The following is a 19,536-nucleotide window of genomic DNA, read 5'->3' on the forward strand; positions in this document are numbered from 1 at the left end:
TCTTTCGCATGCTCAATGATATACTTCATGTGCTCTTTCATAATTGGCCTACAAAATATGAGCAAGGCTACAGATATGAGCAACATCCATATCTTTTTTTAAAGTCGACTTTCATTTGTTCAAAAAAGGCTATAGATATCTGCTTATTGAGAGATTCTTTCGATACAATACAGTAAGCTGCAAAACTCCATGAAGGTACCATTTATATGGTATTAAAACAAGACGGAATCCTTTAACTTAAATTCGTGTAACAAAAATTATTGCACAAAAAAATTCAAGATATTAACAGGCTAATTCATTAAACCCATTAGTAGTTCGCATAAAAGAAAGGGAGAGAATCTACACTTCTTGGATCAGAAATTTGATGCATTTTTCTTGCTTCATCACTTGAAAATTATAGCAGAGATGAGCATATGAAGAACTAGAAAGGTTTGATAAATTATCTTAAAATTATTTAACTGACTTCCATGAGGAAACTTCTACAAACAATAAGAAAGAGAGAAAGAAGAAGGGGAGAGGAATTTATAAAAGTATCTGCATGCTTGATCATACTTTAGAAGTATGCTTGACCAATTTTCCAAATCCTTTTTGACTAAGCGATCACACCAACTCATTCGGATCCTATTTTGTCAAAGTCCTCTTTACCATAAGTTACAATATTAGTCTAGTCATGTAATTAAATGTAGCTACATGATATTGAATGCAAGCATTTATGCTAAATACATATTCTAGTGATCATATTTATCCTGCAACTCATAAACAACATGAATTACATCAAACTTACGATTTTATAGGCTTTCAATTTGTTGTTTCTAAAAAAAAAAAAGATTGATGCATGTTTAAACTTTAATTTAGAAAAGAAAAAAGAAAAAAATAGTATGGTTTATGAAATTGACTTTAATATGTAGAAAAATAAGGATTTTAGGGTAAACAGTAAATAAACATAGTTTTGTATTTTGTCCAAACTCATTGGATTTGATTTGATGATTATTATTGTATAATTTTTAACATAAACAACTTGAATTTTCTTTTACCTGAATTTTATAATAAAAATCTATACTTTCACCACTGTCTTTTTTGTTCATGGTATTATTAATTGATTTCATTATCAGAAATAGTGCATTTAGGTTACCGATACCTACATTTGAAGCTTGGGATTGTGAGAGTAATCATAATCTGAAGTTTCAAAATGAAAATTTCTTTTCTAGAGTGGAGGACAGAAACATCGAATTAGATGCTAATACAACAAGCAAAATCTAACAAATAAAATTTCATTACAAATTTGCTAGTAATTCAATAGAGCAAATACGAAACAGAATCAAATCTGAATTATTTCAAAGATGTAAGAAAACTACAAGTTCAAGAATCAAGACTTGTCATCTCTATCATACGATTGAGTTAGTTAAAGTAATAGAACAAAATATTAAGAGATTATCAAAAAGAGAAGATTCTAGATCTAGACATCTCAACCACAAGGCCATAACAAGAACAAGAAATCGAAAGAAAAAGACAAAGTCTAAGTGAGTTCAGTGAGAGATATGCATTCACTCTTAATCTGGAGAATGCAAAATGTCGAACCTTGTGAATAGAGCTAAATCATCATGCTCACGACTGGATTGAAAGATCCACGGGTAGATAAGGTAAATAGACGATCAGATCGGAAAAACCCATGACTAGATCTATAGATCCAACATCGGCGACCCACTTCCATGACCAGAGAGAGCTGGATGACGAGCTGAATGCCACGATGAAACTGGCCGACTAGATCTGATGACTAGAACCAACACGTGAGATTTGCACGATCGAGCTTGTATGAACAAACCAACACGTGAACTTGATGCCCACAACCAAGCTCTACAACAGACGTGAATGGTGACCTGAACGGAATGTGATTTGCTTGACCGGAACAACACACAAGCAATGATGAAGATGACGCTGAGCGACAACAGCGAACGACAATTTCAATGGTGATGATTGGTAAGGTCAAGTGGAAGAGGGTTTGGAAGAGAGAAGTGAGTAAGGAGAGAGAAAAAAGATAATAAAATGGAAGAGATATATTTTTTTTACTAAAGCAAATAAATAAATAAATAAATGGGCATCTTTAATGTCGATTTTAAATCGACATTGTAGCCAATCTTTGATGTTGATTTAAAACCGACATTAATGATCCATTTAAAAAAAGCATTATACCTCCATTTTTACTTTTTTCCACCGACATTAAAGCCCAAATTTCTTGTGGTGAATAGATGCATCGAGCAGATGGTCACATGTGTGCTTATTATCAAGTCAAAATCTTGCATTTGCAAGATTACTTGCTCAAATAATTAAGTTAAAAGCACAATTTCCTAATTATACAATTAAGACCATTTGTCTTGATAATTTTGGTTAACTTATATCCCAAGCTTTTGATAATTATTGTATGTCAATTGGGATAAGTGCTGAACATCCTATAGCTCATGTTCATACACAAAATGGTTTAGCAGAATCATCCATAAAACATTTGCAGTTAATTGCTAGATCATTGCTTATGAGAGCTAAGTTTCTTACATTTGTATAGGGACATTCTATTTTGTATGCAGCGTCACTTGTACGCATTAGGCCAATATCTTATCATAAGTACTCGCCATTACAATTAGCTTACGGCCATGAGCAAAATATTTCCCATTTGAGAATTTTTAAATGTGCAGTATGTGTTCCAATTGCTCCACCATTGTACTAAGATGGGTCTTCAAAGGAGGTTAGGAATATATATTGGATATGATTCCCCATCAATTATTAAATATCTTGAACTCCTTATTGGTGATGCATTTCCTACACGATCTGCTGATTATCATTTTAATAAGACAAATTTTGCCAACATTGGGGGGAGAAATTAAGAAGTTGGAAAAAGAAATTATTTGGAATGCATCGTCATTGTCTCATTTAGATCCCCATACATATTAATGTGAACTTAATGTTCGGAAGATAATTCATTTGCAAAATATAGCAAATCATTTACCATATGCATTTATAGATACAAAGAAAATAACCAAGTCATGTATACCAACTGCAGATGTTCCATTGAAAATTGATATCCCAATACAACAAGTTGTCACTAATGAGTCTGAAACATGCCAAAGGCGTGGTAAACCGGTGGGTTCCAAAGAAAAAAATCCTTGAAAAAGAAAAATAAATGATGCAAAAAGATTTGGTTGATAATGTAAATACCCATGAAGAAATTTTTTACATGACTAGTAAGGAAGATGAAATACCTAAAAATAATAATGAGATTTTAATAAACTGTCATGATAGGAAAAAGATGAAACTGAACTCATGTAATTATTGATAATATTTTTGTGTATAATGTTTGATATTATATCTGAAAATGGAGACTCTGAACCAAAATCTATTGAAGAATATCGACATAGAAAAGATTAGCTTCGGTGGAAAGAAGCAATTGAGGCAGAATTAAACTCACTTTCAAAACGTTAGATTTTTGGACCAGTAGCCCGAACACCAAAAGGTGTCAAACCTGTTGGATAAAAATCGGTATTTGTGAGAAGAAATGAAAATAATGTGATCATAAGATATAAGGCAAGACTAGTTGCACAATGTTTCTCACAACAACTTGGTATTAATTATAAGGAGATGTATTCTTCGGTGGTGGATGCAATTATATTAAGATATTTAATTGGTCTGACTGTGTATGAAAATCTAGATATGCAACTTATGGATGTAGTCACAACATATTTATATGGATATCTTGATAATTATATTTATATAAGAATCCTAGAAGGATTTAAGGTACTTGAAATATATAAATCAAAATTTTGAAAATTATATTCAATAAAGTTATAAGATCACCATATGGATTGAAACAATCAGAATGTAGTACAATTACCTGAGTGAATATTTGTTGAAAGAAGGATATCAAAGCAATCCAATATGTCCACATGTTTTTATAAAGAAATTATAGTTAGAATTTGCTTTTATAAATGTATATGTTGATGATTTAAATATAATTAGAACTCTTAAAGAGCTTTCAAAGATAATAGAATATCTTAAGAAAAAAATTTGAGATGAAAGATCTCGGGCCTTGGCTTACAAATTGAGCATTTAGCAGATGAGATATTTGTTCATTAGTCAACTTGTATAGATTTTTTTTTAAAGGTTCTATATGGACAAAGCACATTCATTGAACATTTCAATGGAAGTTCGTTCACTAGATGTGAAAAAAGATACATTTTGACCTTGAGACGATAATGAAGAACTTCTTGGTCCTGAAATACCATATCTTAGTGCAATTGGTGCATTTATGTATCTTGCTAATAATAGAATACCAGATATTGCATTTTCAGTAAATTTATTAGCAAGATATAGTTATTCTCCAACAAAAAGATATTAGAACGTAATTAAGCATATACTCCACTATCTCCGAGGAATGATTGATATAAGTTTGTTTTATTCAAGTAAATCAAATTTTGATATAATTGGTTATGCAAATTCTAGATATTTATCTGATTCAAACAAAACTATATCTCAAGTAGGTTATCTATTAATATGTGGAGGAATTGTTGTATTGTAGTTGTCAGTAAGACAGATCATAATGACTAATTCTTCAAATCATGCTGAAATTCTTGCAATTCACGAGGCTAGTCAAGAATGTGTATGGCTAAGATAAATGACTCAACACATTTGTGAAACATATGGTTTGTCTTCTAATAAAAATCTTTCAACAATATTATACGAAGATAACACAACATGCATATCCAAAATCAAAGGAGGATATATCAAAGGAGAGAGAATAAAACATATTTCACCAAAGCTTTTCTATACTCATGATCTTGAAGAAAATAACGATATCACTATACAACAAATTTATTCAAAAATTAACCTGACAAACTTATTTACAAAGACATTACCTACAACGATCTTTGAAAAACTGGTTCACAACATTGGAATGTTGTGACTCGGAGATCTCAAGTGCCGTTTCCATGAGGGGGAGTAAATATACTTTTTAGGAATATAGATTATATGAAATATGTACTATTTTTCCTTTAAAACTATTTATACAAAATAGAAAAATTTTAATCTTTTTTGATAGAGGCTAATAGAAGTCTATCAGTGGCAGAAATTGATAGAAGTCTTTAATTGATAGACGCTGATAGGACTATCAACGTCTATTTGTATTTTTTTTGATATTTCTATAAATAGTTTGACATTTTTTCTATATACGAAAATTATTTATTTATTTATTTTATTATTATATTATAATTTATCGATATCCATGTTTCTAACGCATCCCTCGAATTTTTCACATCCATCATGGTCGCACCAAAGAAAATGGAAGGAAAAAAAAAAAAGAAATTAACTTTGGAAACCAAATTCATAATTTCTTCTTTTCTTTTTGAAAACTTTCCTTCTCCCTCTTCCTTCTGTTCTCTTGCCTTCCCGCCGTCCACCACTCTCCATTCTCTCCGGCGGTCCGGTTCGTTCCGACCATCAAGATTAAATTCCACAAGCTTCATCTCAGCTCTTAAGGTAATAGCTTGCACTTCATACTCTCTTAAGGTAATAACCTGCATTTGAGTTTTGAACTCTGTCGCTATCATTTTCTGTGAATTTTACCGTGAAGATTTTGGTGCTGGTTGTAGATGGTGCACCTGGACTAACAATTCTTTGAATTGCCTCAAGAGAATCGCATCTTCTACAAGGCAGAGAGAGCCGGAGAATTTTGCTCTAAAATGGCTGGGATTTTCAAATCGCAATGGGGATTCGCGGTTACGCCGCACAAAGTTTCTCTCTGCATACTGCTTCAAATTTATGCTCCGCCGGCTCAAATCTCAGTACCATTTCCTTTTTCTTCAGTGGCTCAGCACAACCGTCTTGGTCTATTCTTGATGGCTCTCACTAAGGTACTTTACTCGTGTCAACATTAACCTCTGCAAATCCTAGTCCATAATAAACATGCTCATTTTTCCAGTGAATGCTTGTTGTTAGTGTTATAAATGCTTGTTTTTAGATGTTATGTAGTGGCATATTTTATTTTCCAGTCTTGTGACGACATTTTGGAACCCAAACTTGAAGAGCTCATAAATCAATTGAGGGAAGTTGGTGGGTTACTGGATCATTGGCTGATTGATCACCTAACAAGTAGGCTGTCATCTCTAGCCTCCCCTGATGATTTGTTTAACTTCTTTAGTGAGATGCGAGGTTAGTTCTGCAAATCCCTATTGTTGTTTACCCTCAACCCTTATTCATTTCTTATCAAACTTTCTATTTGTCTTCCTTAAGTTCTAATGTATGGGCAATGACTCTCTTACACTGTGTGATGTAGTTAGTCTCCTGTTTTCTCAATTTCACCAACCTTGCATCTCACTAACGTAGTTAAACGTCGATTTAATCAGGAATCCTTGGAGGTCCAGATTCAGGTGTCGTGGAAGATGACCAGATTATTTTGGACCCCAACAGCAACTTAGGAATGTTCCTTCGTCGCTGTGTTCTTGCTTTCAATGTATTATCATTTGAGGTACTCTAGTTTACTTACTGTCTTAATAGTTAGGACACCCCTTCCGTCGTTAATGTTTTGAAAACTGGTTTAATGTATCAGTAGTTATTGTTTCCAGCATGAAATAGGACCAATGGAGCAAATGAATAAAAGATCCCTCTTTTAACATCTTTGTTACACAGAATCTTTTGATTCAAATATCAATTTCTTTGGATATAAAAAGATATTGAACTTGGGTTTTAATGTTGCTTTACAAGTTGGATGGTCATTGCTGAAAATTCAATGCAGGGTGTTTGCCATCTTTTGACAAATATAGGAATGTATTGCAAAGAAACTCTTTCAACTTGTCCTTATGGAGCATCTGAATTAAATGATACTAGGAACGATTTGGAGACATTGCCAGAATATCAAAGTATGGACCTGGAGAATCTTGTTTTTGAGAAGGTTAGTGAAGAATTTGAAGCAAGAAAAAGGACCACTCAGAGCATCTCTTTTCATTTTCATGTGCCCGAAGCACTTTCTGGATTGGTTGAAGGTAGAGGCACATGTTAACTCGTTGGCTCTTTAGATGAAAAACAACTTAGAAAATTAAATAAACCATATGCATAATAAATGATCACAAGTTTATTTATTTATTTCTTTTTTTGGTAAAGAAACATTTCATTGATGTCAAGTTTATTTTTTTATACCATTTGATTAATTTTCTCGAGAGATCAAAATCTATACATAATTTTTTTTTGTTTCCGTTCATTAATTCCTTCGTATTATAGTGGGAAATGAGGTACATCAGTGCTATAACAAAATTGGTTTGGAAGGAAATAGTTAACTTTTAGATGGAAAAAGCAAAAAATTTCATCGGGGACCAACTTGGGCTTTCTTTATGTTAAGTCATGAGATTTTTCTTTCTTACATTTAATTTTTCAGTTTAATGTTTTAATTCTTTTTTCCTTTAAAGTTAGATCTAACATTTTCAGTTTTTTGTTCTTTAAGTTTTATTTTCCAGTTATGTAAGTTTATGTTTTTAATGTTGCTTTTAATTTGTAAGTTAGTACTACTAATTTAGGTTCACCTTTGTACTTTATATAAGGGTGATCATCCATGTGAAGTTTTGTATGAGCAGCATTTCTACTCCAATAAGAAGTTTATTCATTCATTGGATTTTCTTATCTCATTTTCCATTATTTTTTCTTTGTTTAACAAATATCGAGATATTGATTTGCTTCCGCAACCTTTATTTTTTCTTTCGCTTTCATTTTTTCAGTACTTTAAACTTCTGTATGGTATGCCCTCTTAATTTCTTTTTGTAATTATAACCTCTACCTGAGCTCTATGCCTTGACCGGTTAAAAATTAGTGAATGATTGGGTTAGGATATATGTAATAATTTAGTCTAATTTGGAACACTTTATTTAGAAGATCAAAATGTGAAATAACAAATCAGAATGAGGAAGGTGGTTATTGTGTTGCAGGAATTCAACTTAGTATTGCTTGTTTGATTAACATATTACATATTGAAATCCACAAGACCTAATCCTAAGTTGTCAGCTCGTGATAAATTTAATTCTTTTTGATATGTTTTCAACATTTGCTCTCAAAGAAGAGGGATGTTAACTCTTGCCAATGCAGTTCTCTCAAGTATCCCCCTCGATTATTTATTTATTTGTTAAATGCCCAGCCAAGGTTGTGAAAAATCTTGAGAGGTTCATTAGAGAATTCTTGTGGAAGGAGCTAACCTTGAAGCGGGATCCCACTTTGGGAAATGGGATGTTTCTTCTATGCCTATTTCAGAAGGGGGTTTAGGAGCTGGTAATCTTAAAGCTAGAGACACCTCCTTGCAGAATGTGGCTAGTGGTTCATGAATGAAAAAATTTCGCTTTCTAGGAACCTTACATAGCTCCCATTACCTAAAGATGGCTCTGTTGATTCAAAGGTTTTTAAGTCTTCCTTGTCAAGAGTTGCCTTGTTGCTGAGGTGGCATAAGATTGAAAATTGGTGAAGGTGATAAATTCCTTTTCTGGAAGAGAGTTGGCTTTCAGATGTTCCAGCTAGGTTTGACTTTCCAAGACTATTTTGAGTTGCCAAGTCTAGCAGCAATATAAGTCAATGCTGGTCAGCCTCTTTGAATGATTGGAATCTCCAGTTTAGAAGGAACTTGATGGATGCTGAAATTGAGGAGTGCACTTTGCCTAACCTCCTCTGTTCCCTTATTCTCAACAGAGAAGACAAGACGATTTGGCTGCTTGAAGGACGTGGAATTTTCCATGTAAGATCTTTGGTGCCTAAGCTCTAGGCCAAACAAGCTGGTGTGTCGTGTAAACTAAGTGAGGTTTTCCTATGGATTTATTTTCTCTCCAAAGATTGAATTCTGCTGTGAGTTGAAGAAAAGAAGACTTTATATGGCTCCCTCTTCTAGCTGGTGTGTCATGTGTAAACATGGGGAGGAAGATCAAATTCAAGGCCATCTATTATTTGGTCGGATGCAGAGGAAGGTCAAGGCCATCTCTTATTTGGTCGTTTCTTTTCTTTTAGCTGTTGAGCCAAACTCCTCTAGTCCATCAATATATGTCGGGCCTTTCCAGGAACATTTCTGATGTCTTCTTCTAGGTTCCAGATTATTGCTGGTGGTCCCTTCAAAGATAAAACCGGTGTATTATGGTCTATTGTTAGCCGTTGGGAAGGTTGTTCTTTGGAGGCTTTGGTTTGAAAGGAATGCTAAAATCTTTGATGAAAATAGAAGAGGAAGGAGAATAGAAACACACGAATAATTTATGTGGAAACCCCTAGGCCAAGGAGAAAAAAACCACGATCTAGACTAGTTTTTTATTATTCAAGTGATGCAGAAATATAAGAAGACTTGCTCAAATAAATAGACAGACAGGAAACCTTAGGCCCATAAGAGAATTACAAATAAGCCCCTAGGGCAAACCAACCCTTTTTGACACTCCTCCTCAAGTTGGGGCGTAAATATCAATCAGATCCAACTTGCTAATACAATAATCAAAACTCTGTCTTAACAATCCCTTTGTAAGGACATCTGCAATCTGTTGATTAGAAGGGATGTAGGGAATGCATATGCTCCTATTATCCAGTCTTTCTTTGATGAAATGTCTGTCAATTTCGCTGCTTGGTCCTATCGTGCTAGACCGGATTGTTGGTAATACTTATTGCTGTTTTATTGTCACAGAACAATTTCATTGGAAGCTCACTGTCTTGTCGAAGATCTGTCAATACTTTCTTCAACCAGATTTCTTCACATATCCCCAAACTCATGGCCCTGTACTCGGCTTCTAAACTACTTATGGCAACCACTCCCTGTTTTTTACTTCTCCAAGTGACCAGGTTGCTCCAGACAAAAGTGCAATACCCAGACATAGACTTCCTATCAACAGTAGACCTAGCCCAGTCCGAATCAGTATATGCTTCTATGCCACGTTTACTTGACTTCCTGAACAGTAGGCCCTTATCAGGAGTGCCCTCCAGATATCGTAGAATGCGTTCGACGGTTGTCACATGTTCCTCGTAGGGAGCTTGCATGAACTGACTGAAAACACTCACGATATAAGATATACCAGGTCTCGTGTGAGATAAATATATCAACTTCCCAACTAATCGCTGATATCTCTCTTTACTGACAGGAGCTCCATTGTTAACATTGCTCAGTTTGGCATTATACTCTGCAGGGGTGTCTACAGGTTTACACCTAGTCATTCCTGTTTCTTTGAGGAGATCTAGAGTATACTTTCGTTGTGAGACAGAGATACCCTCCTTCGATCGAGCACCTCCATCCCAAGGAAGTACTGCAATTTTCCCGGATCTTTAATTTCAAATTCTTTAGCCATCTTTGTTTTAAGTCTCATAATTTCATCAGTATCATCACCAGCCAATACAATGTCATCTACATATACAATAAGTACTGAGATCTTTCCTGAACCAGACTTCTTTGTAAACGTGTTATCTGAGTGCCCCTGATCATACCCCTGTGCTTTAACAAATGTGGTGAATTTGTCAAACCAGGCTCTTGGAGACTATTTCAACCCATACAGTGACTTCTTCAATCTACAAACTCGATACCTAAACTGGTTCTCGAAGCCGGGTAGAGGGCTCATATGGACTTCTTCTTCGAGTTTTCCATTAAGAAATGCATTCTTCATATCTAATTGGTGCAAAGGCCAATCTTTATTAACAACAATAGATAAAGCACCCGGATCGTATTGAGTTTGGCCACAGGGGAGAATGCCTCAGAGTAATCAATACCAAAGGTTTGAGTAAAGCCTTTGGATACCAGTCTCGCCTTGTATCTGTTAATCGAGCCATCGGATTTGTACTTAACAGTAAAAACCCATTTACATCCAACCGTCTTGTGCCTCTCAGGAAGAGAAACCTGTTCCCATGTCTCATTTTTTTTTAGAGCTCTCATTTCTTCCATAACTGTAGCCTTCCATTCAGGAGCTTCCATGGCAACATGTATATTACTTGGAACCATTACCGTATCTAGACTGGTAGTGAGAGCCTTGAACTCAGGAGATAAGTTACTATATGTCATGTAACTATGCATAGGGAACTTCGTACATGATCTAGTCCCTTTTCTCAAGGCAATGGGAAGATCGAGAGACGCATCATGACTTTCCTCTTCTCCAAGTTTCTTACTGCAGCTAGCCGTCTGATCTATGGATCTTTCTTTAGAAGGACTTCCCACACAATCACCTTCCCTTCCACTGTTCTCGTTTGCTGGAGTTATTTCCTCAGTGTTGTTCTTTCCATCAGTTTCTTCATCCTCCTCAATTCCTTCTATTTTCTCACCACTGTCACCAATTTCTATATCTCTGTCTACTCTGCAATTATTAGTCTCAACACAATCATAAGTATCACAAACAGGGATGTTCATACCTGGGGCTGAGACCGAGTTAGACTCATGAACTGGGGCAAGAGAAGCGACAGGCGGCACTGTTTCCTTCTTGAGATTCTTCCTGTAGTATGTTATCCAAAGGACTTGATTAGTGGGAAGAGCAGGACCAAGATGTTTAGGTTCAGCTGAGACCTCTAGGGGAATGGAATACGTGGACCAGTTAGTCTCTTTACTAGGACTCTCCCCCTGAAGAGGACTAATGGGAAAGAAAGGCTGATCCTCGAGAAAGGTGACATCCATAGGCACAAAGTATTTCCGAGATGAGGGATGATAACACTTGTACCCACATCGATGGAGAGGGTACCCAACAAAGACACATTTCTGAGCACGAGGAGTAAATTTTGTACGGTTGGGACCGTGGGTATGGACAAAGACAACACATCCAAACACCCGTAGAGGTACGTCAGGGATTAACCGAGTGTTGGGATACGACTCTTTGAAACAGTCAAGGGGAGTATGAAAGGCTAAGACACGGGAAGGCATGCGGTTGATATGGTGGGCTGCAGTGAGGATAGCATCACCCCACAGATAGGAAGGAAGAGAGGTAACCAGATGCCTATTTTTCCTCTTGGCTACTCCGTTTTGCTGGGGAGTATAGGCACACGAGCTTTGATGGACAATTCCTGGCTAGGAAGTCCCGAAACGAGTTATTAATGAACTCACGCCCGTTGTCACTTCGTAAAATGGCAATTTTTGTGTTGAACTGGGTTTCTACGGTCGCATAGAATTGTTGGAAAACAGAGGACACCTCAGACTTATCGGTCAAAAGAAAAACCCAGGTCAGTCTGGTGTGATCGTCAATAAAGATGACAAACCACCGTTTGCCTATAGAGGTGGTGGTTAGTGAGGGACCTTAGACATCACTGTGGATAAGACTGAAAAGTTTGGACGGTTTATAAGGCTGAGAGTGGAAAGAAACACGACTTTGTTTAGCCTGGATACACACATCTCAATGTAAGGATGATAGATTAATATTATGAAATAAATGCGGAAAAAGATACTTCATATATTGAAAACTGGGATGTCTCAGACGATAATGCCATAACATAAAATCGATTTCTGCAGTAGAGAAATTCAAAGAAATAAAACTAGTCCTATAACCATCCCTAAAGGAAGTTTCATCAGTCAAGAAATAGAGCCCCTATTGTGCTGGGCAGTGCCAATCATCGTCCCCGAGCTCAGATCTTGAAACAAACAAGGTGGGATAGAAAACAGCCTGACAGTTCAGGTCCCTTGTAATTTTACTGACAGATAATAAGTTGTATGAAATTCTAGGAACATGCAACACATCACGCAATATATTAGACCCTCAAAAGGAGAAAGATGTCCTTTTCCTGCGACAAGGGCAAAGGACCCATCTGCGATTCTAATCTTTTCATTTCCGGCGCTCGGGTGATATGATATAAAATGATCAGAAGAACTGGTCAGGTGATCTGTTGCTCCGGAATCCACAATCCAGGGCCTTTTTCCATTAATGCTAATAAAACCAAAGGACTGAGTCGTACCTGAATGTGCAATCGCACTGACCCCGACAACACTTAAGTTACTCTAACCATCAGCTTGAAGTTGAGTCGAGGCCTTGTCATTCACCGAGTCGCTTACCAGAGCCCGTCCAGGACCAGTCTTGTCCTGTGACTGACGTCGTTTGTAATTTGGAGGTTTTCCATGCAGCTTCTAGCATTGGTCTTTTGTGTGCCATGGTTTTTTGCAATGCTTTGAAATATTCATTGCACTAGACTGGTCTTCTTTCGGGCATATTTTAGAGCACACCTCCATCAGTGACGGTGTAGAATGTTGGCCCAATATCCTGCTGCGAACACCGTCAAACTTCGGATTTAGCCTAGCCAGAAAATCATACACTCGATCAGCTTCCTCAATTTTGGAATACTGAGTCCCATCATGTGTACATTTCCAGATNTGTTGCTCCGGAATCCACAATCCAGGGTCGTTTTCCATTAATGCTAATAAAACCAAATTACTGAGTCGTACCTGAGTGTGCAATTGCACTGACCCAATATCCTGTTGCGGACACCGTCAAACTTTGGATTTAGCCAAGCCAAAAAATCATACACTCGATCAGCTTCCTCAATTTTGGAATACTGAGTCCCATCATGTGTACATTTCCAGATAATCTTACGGCATAAGTCCATTTCTTGCCATAACAGAGATAATTTGTTGAAGTACGACGTTACATCCATAGTCCCTTGCTTACATTCATGGACTTGCTTGTGTAAGGTATGAAGGTGGGATGCATTCTGCTTCTTTGAATACAACTGCTGTACTACATCCCAAATGTCTTTGGCAGTTGCCATATAAAGTAACGGTCTGCCAATTTGAGGTACCATGCTTTCCAGATGCGTTCTTGGGAGTTACTGGGTTTAGGTTTGGGTATCTCCCCAGTTAGATAGCCAAATTTTTGTCTTCCTTCCAGAGCCATTCTGATGGATTGCGACCAGGAGAAATAATTTTGGCCATTTAGCTTTTCTCCAATAATAATTCCTACATAATGTCCTATTGATCCAGATAACAAATTTGCAGTAGGTAAAGAATGGAAAGAGTTTACTGGGTTCTCGGAGCACAACTGTAGATTGGATGGCTCTGATTGAGCACTTTGCGAGTTCGTGCCAAGAACCGACCCAAGATCCGTGAGTTGTTGCGGAAGAAAAACAAATCTTTTTTTAATCTCATCTGAACACACCCCATTCACCGCTGCCGAAGAGTTTGTCGGAAAAATGATAGGACACGCGCCACTGCAGTCAGAATGGACTGGTTGATCCACCGGCTGCTGCTGGTCAGAGACAACGCCGACGAAGCCACGGTTGGTCGAGCCAAGGAAATCGCCGTAGCTTCCTATCTGTACCCGAGGGATAACCGTGAAGAATGTCTACTGTGGTCGAGTCTGGACGCCGTCGACAGATCTGGTGTGCGTGGAAGGCTGGGCTTCGATCAGATTTGGTCGCCGAACCTCGTTTATACCCGGGAGGTCTACGGATCTGCTGTTGAAGTAGGGCTAGGCTTCGATCAGATCTAGATGTCGAAACCTGTTTGCACCTGGGAGATCGACGACTCCGATGGGATTTTTTCCGCATGCAATCGGAGCGCCATTGACGTGACGGGGCTGGGTGATTTCCTCCATGACCGGCAGTGACCCAGTCTGTCCACGATCCTCCATGGCTGGGTGTGACCCAATTTGTCCATCGATGGATTGGGTTGTCTGTTCGACGACACTCATTTGTTGAAGAAGACGCGGTAAGGTAGTCTCTAGGTACTGTTGGACAGCTTCCTTAATCGTGTCAGCTATCTCGGAGTTGGTGGTCAAAGGAGACTCATCAATGGCGGCTAGGGTTGTCGCCTTGCTCTGTACCATGATGAAAATAGAAGAGGAAGGAGAATAGAAACACACGAATAATTTACGTGGAAACTCCTAGGCCAGGAAGAAAAAATCACGATCTAGACTACTTTTTTATTATTTAAGTGATACAGAAATACAGGAAGACTTGCTCCAATAAATAGACAGACAGGCAGCCTTAGGCCCATAAGAGAATTATAAATAAGCCCTAGGACAAACCAACCCTTTTCGACAATCATCAATGGAGAAGAGACAAGCTGGAATTCTTTTCTGATCCCATTCAGCGTCTTCTTGCCAAGTCCTTTTATAATCATCTTTTAGCTAAAATTTACACCAACTGTACACCAGTTGGGAAGGCTTCTAGTAAACCCTTGATGTGGTAGGAATATCTCATCTCCCCTCTCCTTTTGTATTTTTGTTTTCTTCGGTATATCTCAGTTTCTCAGTAAGGGAAAAAAAACATTTGTTCTCAAAGAGTATTTCCAAAATCACCTTAAAAAGTATAGATTTGGTTAATAATCTAAGGAGATAATTGGTAAACAGAAAGCTCAGTACTATTAAGCTGTAAGGAAGAGCTCCCCATACCATTTAAGAGGTCTGAGACTCGGTGCTTATATCATCATCTAAATAGCCAATAACTCTGGGTTATAGACCCCCTTGAGCTTCCTTGCATACTTAAAACTTAATCTGAGATGCACTAACTCTATCACAATTTTAAGTAAGTTGCTACTAATTTTTGCTACTCCTCAATTTTCCATAGAATTAAATAATTTAAGCCTCTTATCATAGTTATTGATTCGCATATGTCAAAAGTACAGATGTTGATGTTCCGTCTTACCCAAAGTGCAAAAGTATTGGCAAAGCTAAAGAAGCTTATTCCTACTCTCACTCTTTTTCCAATACCTCGAGAGATATTGATCCCAGTGGTAGTGCATTCCTGAGGACAAATTGGCAGATGCAAGGCTACTTAGATGCACAAGCTGAAAAAATTGAGAAGTAAGAGTATATATGCTTAATCAGCCCAGAAAATGTTGTTCCTTGCTACCACAATTAACAATTTTTTAAAATTGGTGCAGGCTTGGAAGCTTATTTTCTCTAAATGCTTTTGAAGTGGTTCTTAAACAGCTCCAGAAAATGGCACCTGAGCTTCATCGAGTAATTGGATCTTTTTTTCCTATTATGTTAATGATTATTTATTCTATTAGATTTTGTTTAACATTTAAACTGCCATATTTATCTCTCTGTTGCGCTGATGCAGGTTCACTTTCTGCGTTATTTGAACACCCTTTATCATGATGATTATTTTTCTGCTTTGGAAAATGTCCACCGCTATTTTGACTATAGGTAAGTGACTAACTGTGCCTTTTCCTCTCATATGTGGGTTGGTGATTTCCCAAGCCAATATGACCACCTTCTGAATGAAGAGATATGATGCATTTTAGGATCTTGTAATATGGAGAACTATTATCGATAAAATGAACATTTTCTTTCACATTTCTCATCTGTTACCTTTTCTCAACCTCTAGCCTTTAGAGGGCTTGGAGAAATGTGTGTCCACCAGTCTTTGAGGTATGGGAATTACTCCATCCATTCAATCTTCTTTGAATGTTCTCAACAATGGGGTCCCAAAAGGAAGCAAGCTCTCCTTGTAATTGACCAAGATCTATATATTAAGTTTAGTCCATCTAAGGGGGTTCCTTTTTGGCTATTACTTGTGTCATCGATGGATGTTAGAATTTCTTAGATTGTCATTATAGAGCTTTCACCTCAACAAGAAGAGCAATAGAAAGGTAAGTATGCTCTCCTCTCTCTCCTCTCTCCTCCACCTTCTTCTCGGTTCATCTGAATCTAAGGTGGCTTGATTCAACACTTCCGGCCACTTTTTTCTTCATCCACAATCAATTCATCTGAGTTTGCCTTTTTCATCATGGAAATCAAGAGTTGCAGCATTAATAATCAGTATTTCTGTGTATAGCAAGAAGATTTTGGTTTCTCGGTGGAGGCTTTGAGGAACAACCAGAAAATTACTCTCAGTTTTCAATCGATGCTTTGGATTGAAGGCAAATTACAGGAGCTTCTAAAGGATCATATTCATGCCTATTTTTGTAAGAAGAAGAAAATGGAGCAGGGTTTCGTTCGTTTGGCAGAATTTAGAACAAAGGAAGGATGGTTTGCAGACATAGCATGGTGGCCTGCTACTGGTGGACGAAGGAATATTCATGTTCCTGCAGGTTTCAATAAAAAAGAATGGCCTTCTTTTGTTGAAATGATTGGTGATAGTCTGAAAATTACAAACGAGCAGCTTCTCCCAGAGGTTATAATTGAAGATCAAAACAATAGGGGGGTGTCTGTGTTACTCCATCAAGATCATTTGTAGATGCTGTTAAGGCAGAGAAGGGCACAGGTAATTCATATTGGGTTAAAAAGGAAAATTAGTTGCTGGATTTAAATCTTAGCTCCTTGTTTGTGGTTAAAGATCTTAGAAGAATTCTTTCAAGAATCAATTTCTATCAACCCATTTTTTGAAGATAAAGCGATTACCAAGGACATCAATGAGGAATTTCTGGGCAAATGGTACAAGTATGGAAGGATGCATTTAAAAGTTGAGCGATGGTCAAAGAAAGTTCATTCTCTTCCAGGTTCTATTATTTGTTATGGAGGATGGATTTCGATAAAAAATCTCCCTCTACCTTTTTGGAAGAATTCAGTATTTGAAGCCATTGGCCATCACTTAGGTGGTTTAGTGGAAATATCCTCTCAAACTTTAAATGGATTAGTTTGCTCACAAGCTGTTATGAGGATTGAAAAGAATGTTTGTGTTTTTATTCCAGCCTCATTACCTATTGAAGATTCTCTTTTGGGCAAATTTGATATAGGTTTTGACAATCTTGAGCCTTTGATCTTCTTGAATCCAATAGCAAAAGAAGTTTTTTGGATCAAGACTTTTCGAATTCCATTGATATTCTAAGGATTAGATAAGTTATGATTGATGAGGGTTTTCCAATAGTTCCTTGACTGATTCACAGTGATTTACTACTTCAACAATTTCACGGTCAATAGAATTCTTGATTTGTAGAAGCATTCTTGAATCGTCCTGCCACCAAATCTTCTTATTAGCATCAGTCGGTGGCTCTTCTGTGATGTGATCATCCATCTCCATGCTCCTAATAAAGTGGCGAACATTTGATCTCCATGAATAGTAGTTGGATCTATTCAACTTGTGTTCAGTTACTTTTGACACCATAGGAACAATCTCAGACATGACTGCTGGTTTCTTATCAGCCATTACCTAAAAAAGATAGACACCGGACAACAGAGAATCAAACCCTAATTTACCGAAGAGATGTCTTTACAAGCAGTGAGTATATCTATATATCCCAAACAAACACACCACCAAGAAGAGTCAACAAAACTGAGGAAACCCACAGAAGACAAACCAAAATCAATGGCGCACGCGCCGGCGCGTGGACGGACAGCAAAAAGGAACAAGTGGCGCGTGAGTCCCATGCGCTGGTCAGATGGGATCTGGACTTTGGGGTTTTGTAGATCGGCGACTAGGTTCCTCGACGATTTGGGCGGTGTCGAAAAAATAGCCCCTTTTTATTTTCCCTCCAGCGGCGGCGGTTAACGACGGCGAACGAACCAAAGATGGCGATTGTGAGCAAAAGTATAAACTCACCTCTCCATAAAACCCTAAACATATCACAAACGGGTTCTAAATTCTCAAACCCTAAGGTTCATGTTATAATTCTATAGTTAGGGTTTTCCATTCTTGTAAATATTTTGTGATATTTTCCTTTTCTATGCTTTGTACTCTTGTATATATTCATTATCTTTGGTGAATGAATAAAGCATTTTGATTCTTTCTCAAACCTAAGAGTTTTACATGGTATCAGAGCTCTCTAAATAAACTTAGGGTTTTTGTGAACTTTAGGGTTTGAGAATTTAAAACCAATTTGTGATACGTTTAGGGTTTTGTGGAGAGGTGAGTTTATACTTTTTCTCACAGTCGCCGTCTTCGGTTCGTTCGCCGTTGTTAGCAGCCGCCGCTGCTGGAAAAAAAAAAGGTTTTTTCGACACCGCCCATTCCAACGAAAAGCTCAGCCGCGGATCTACAAAACACCAAAGTCCGGTTGCCATCTGACCAACGCGTGAGGCTCACGCGCCGATTGTTCCAGTTCGCTGTCCGTCCACGCGCCAGCGCGTGTAGGCACGTGCGCTGCCCTTTTTCGTCCGTCTTCAGTGGGTTTCCTCAGTGTTGTTGGCTCTTCTTGGTGGTGTGTTTGTTTGGGATATATAGATATACTCACTGCTTGTATAGACATCTCTTCGATAAATTACGGTTTGATTCTTTGTTGTCCGGTGTCTACTTTTTGAGGTAATGGCTGATAAGAAACCAGTAATGTCTGAGATTGTTCCCATGGTGTCAAAAGTAACTGAACACAAGTTGAATGGATCCAACTATTATTCATGGAGATCAAATCCAGGAGGTGTTGTTTGCTATTATTGTCATAAACCTGGCCATACGAAACGTGAATGCAGAAGATTGCTGAATAAGGGTCAGAGGATGCCATCACCCTCTGCACAAGTCGCCCCTACTCCTGATAATCTTGACAAGTCAATTACGATTTCTGCAGGGGAGTTTGCTAAATTTCAGCAGTATCAAGAGTCATTGAGGGCATCATCTTCTACTCCCATTACGACCATCGCAGAGACAAGTAACATTTCTAAATGTCTTCTTTCCTCCACGTCAAAATGGGTCATTGACTTTAGCGCTACAGACCATATGACAGGT

General features: G+C 37.6%; 1 protein-coding gene across 4 annotated transcripts in view; it reads left to right on the top strand.

The window, feature by feature from the left end:
• The first annotated feature begins 5,341 nt into the window (after positions 1-5,341).
• Positions 5,342-19,536, top strand: part of LOC120086434 (anaphase-promoting complex subunit 5) — a 38,739-nt gene continuing 24,544 nt past the window's right edge. The window contains exons 1-8 of one of the 4 annotated variants that reach the window (XM_039043102.1): positions 5,342-5,550; positions 5,674-5,894; positions 6,033-6,192; positions 6,387-6,508; positions 6,776-7,022; positions 15,560-15,737; positions 15,818-15,896; positions 16,000-16,085. In XM_039043102.1, coding sequence (XP_038899030.1) covers positions 5,724-5,894; positions 6,033-6,192; positions 6,387-6,508; positions 6,776-7,022; positions 15,560-15,737; positions 15,818-15,896; positions 16,000-16,085 — 1,043 coding nt within the window. In that variant the 5' untranslated portion in view covers positions 5,342-5,550; positions 5,674-5,723. Of the gene's footprint in view, positions 5,551-5,633; positions 5,895-6,032; positions 6,193-6,386; positions 6,509-6,775; positions 7,023-15,559; positions 15,738-15,817; positions 15,897-15,999; positions 16,086-19,536 lie in introns of those variants that run through there. The other 3 variants (XM_039043084.1, XM_039043093.1, XM_039043112.1) reach the window with 3 other exon arrangements.

The sequence above is a fragment of the Benincasa hispida genome, chromosome 1 (genome assembly GCF_009727055.1).
Source record: "Benincasa hispida cultivar B227 chromosome 1, ASM972705v1, whole genome shotgun sequence".
Taxonomy (NCBI): Eukaryota; Viridiplantae; Streptophyta; class Magnoliopsida; order Cucurbitales; family Cucurbitaceae; genus Benincasa; species Benincasa hispida.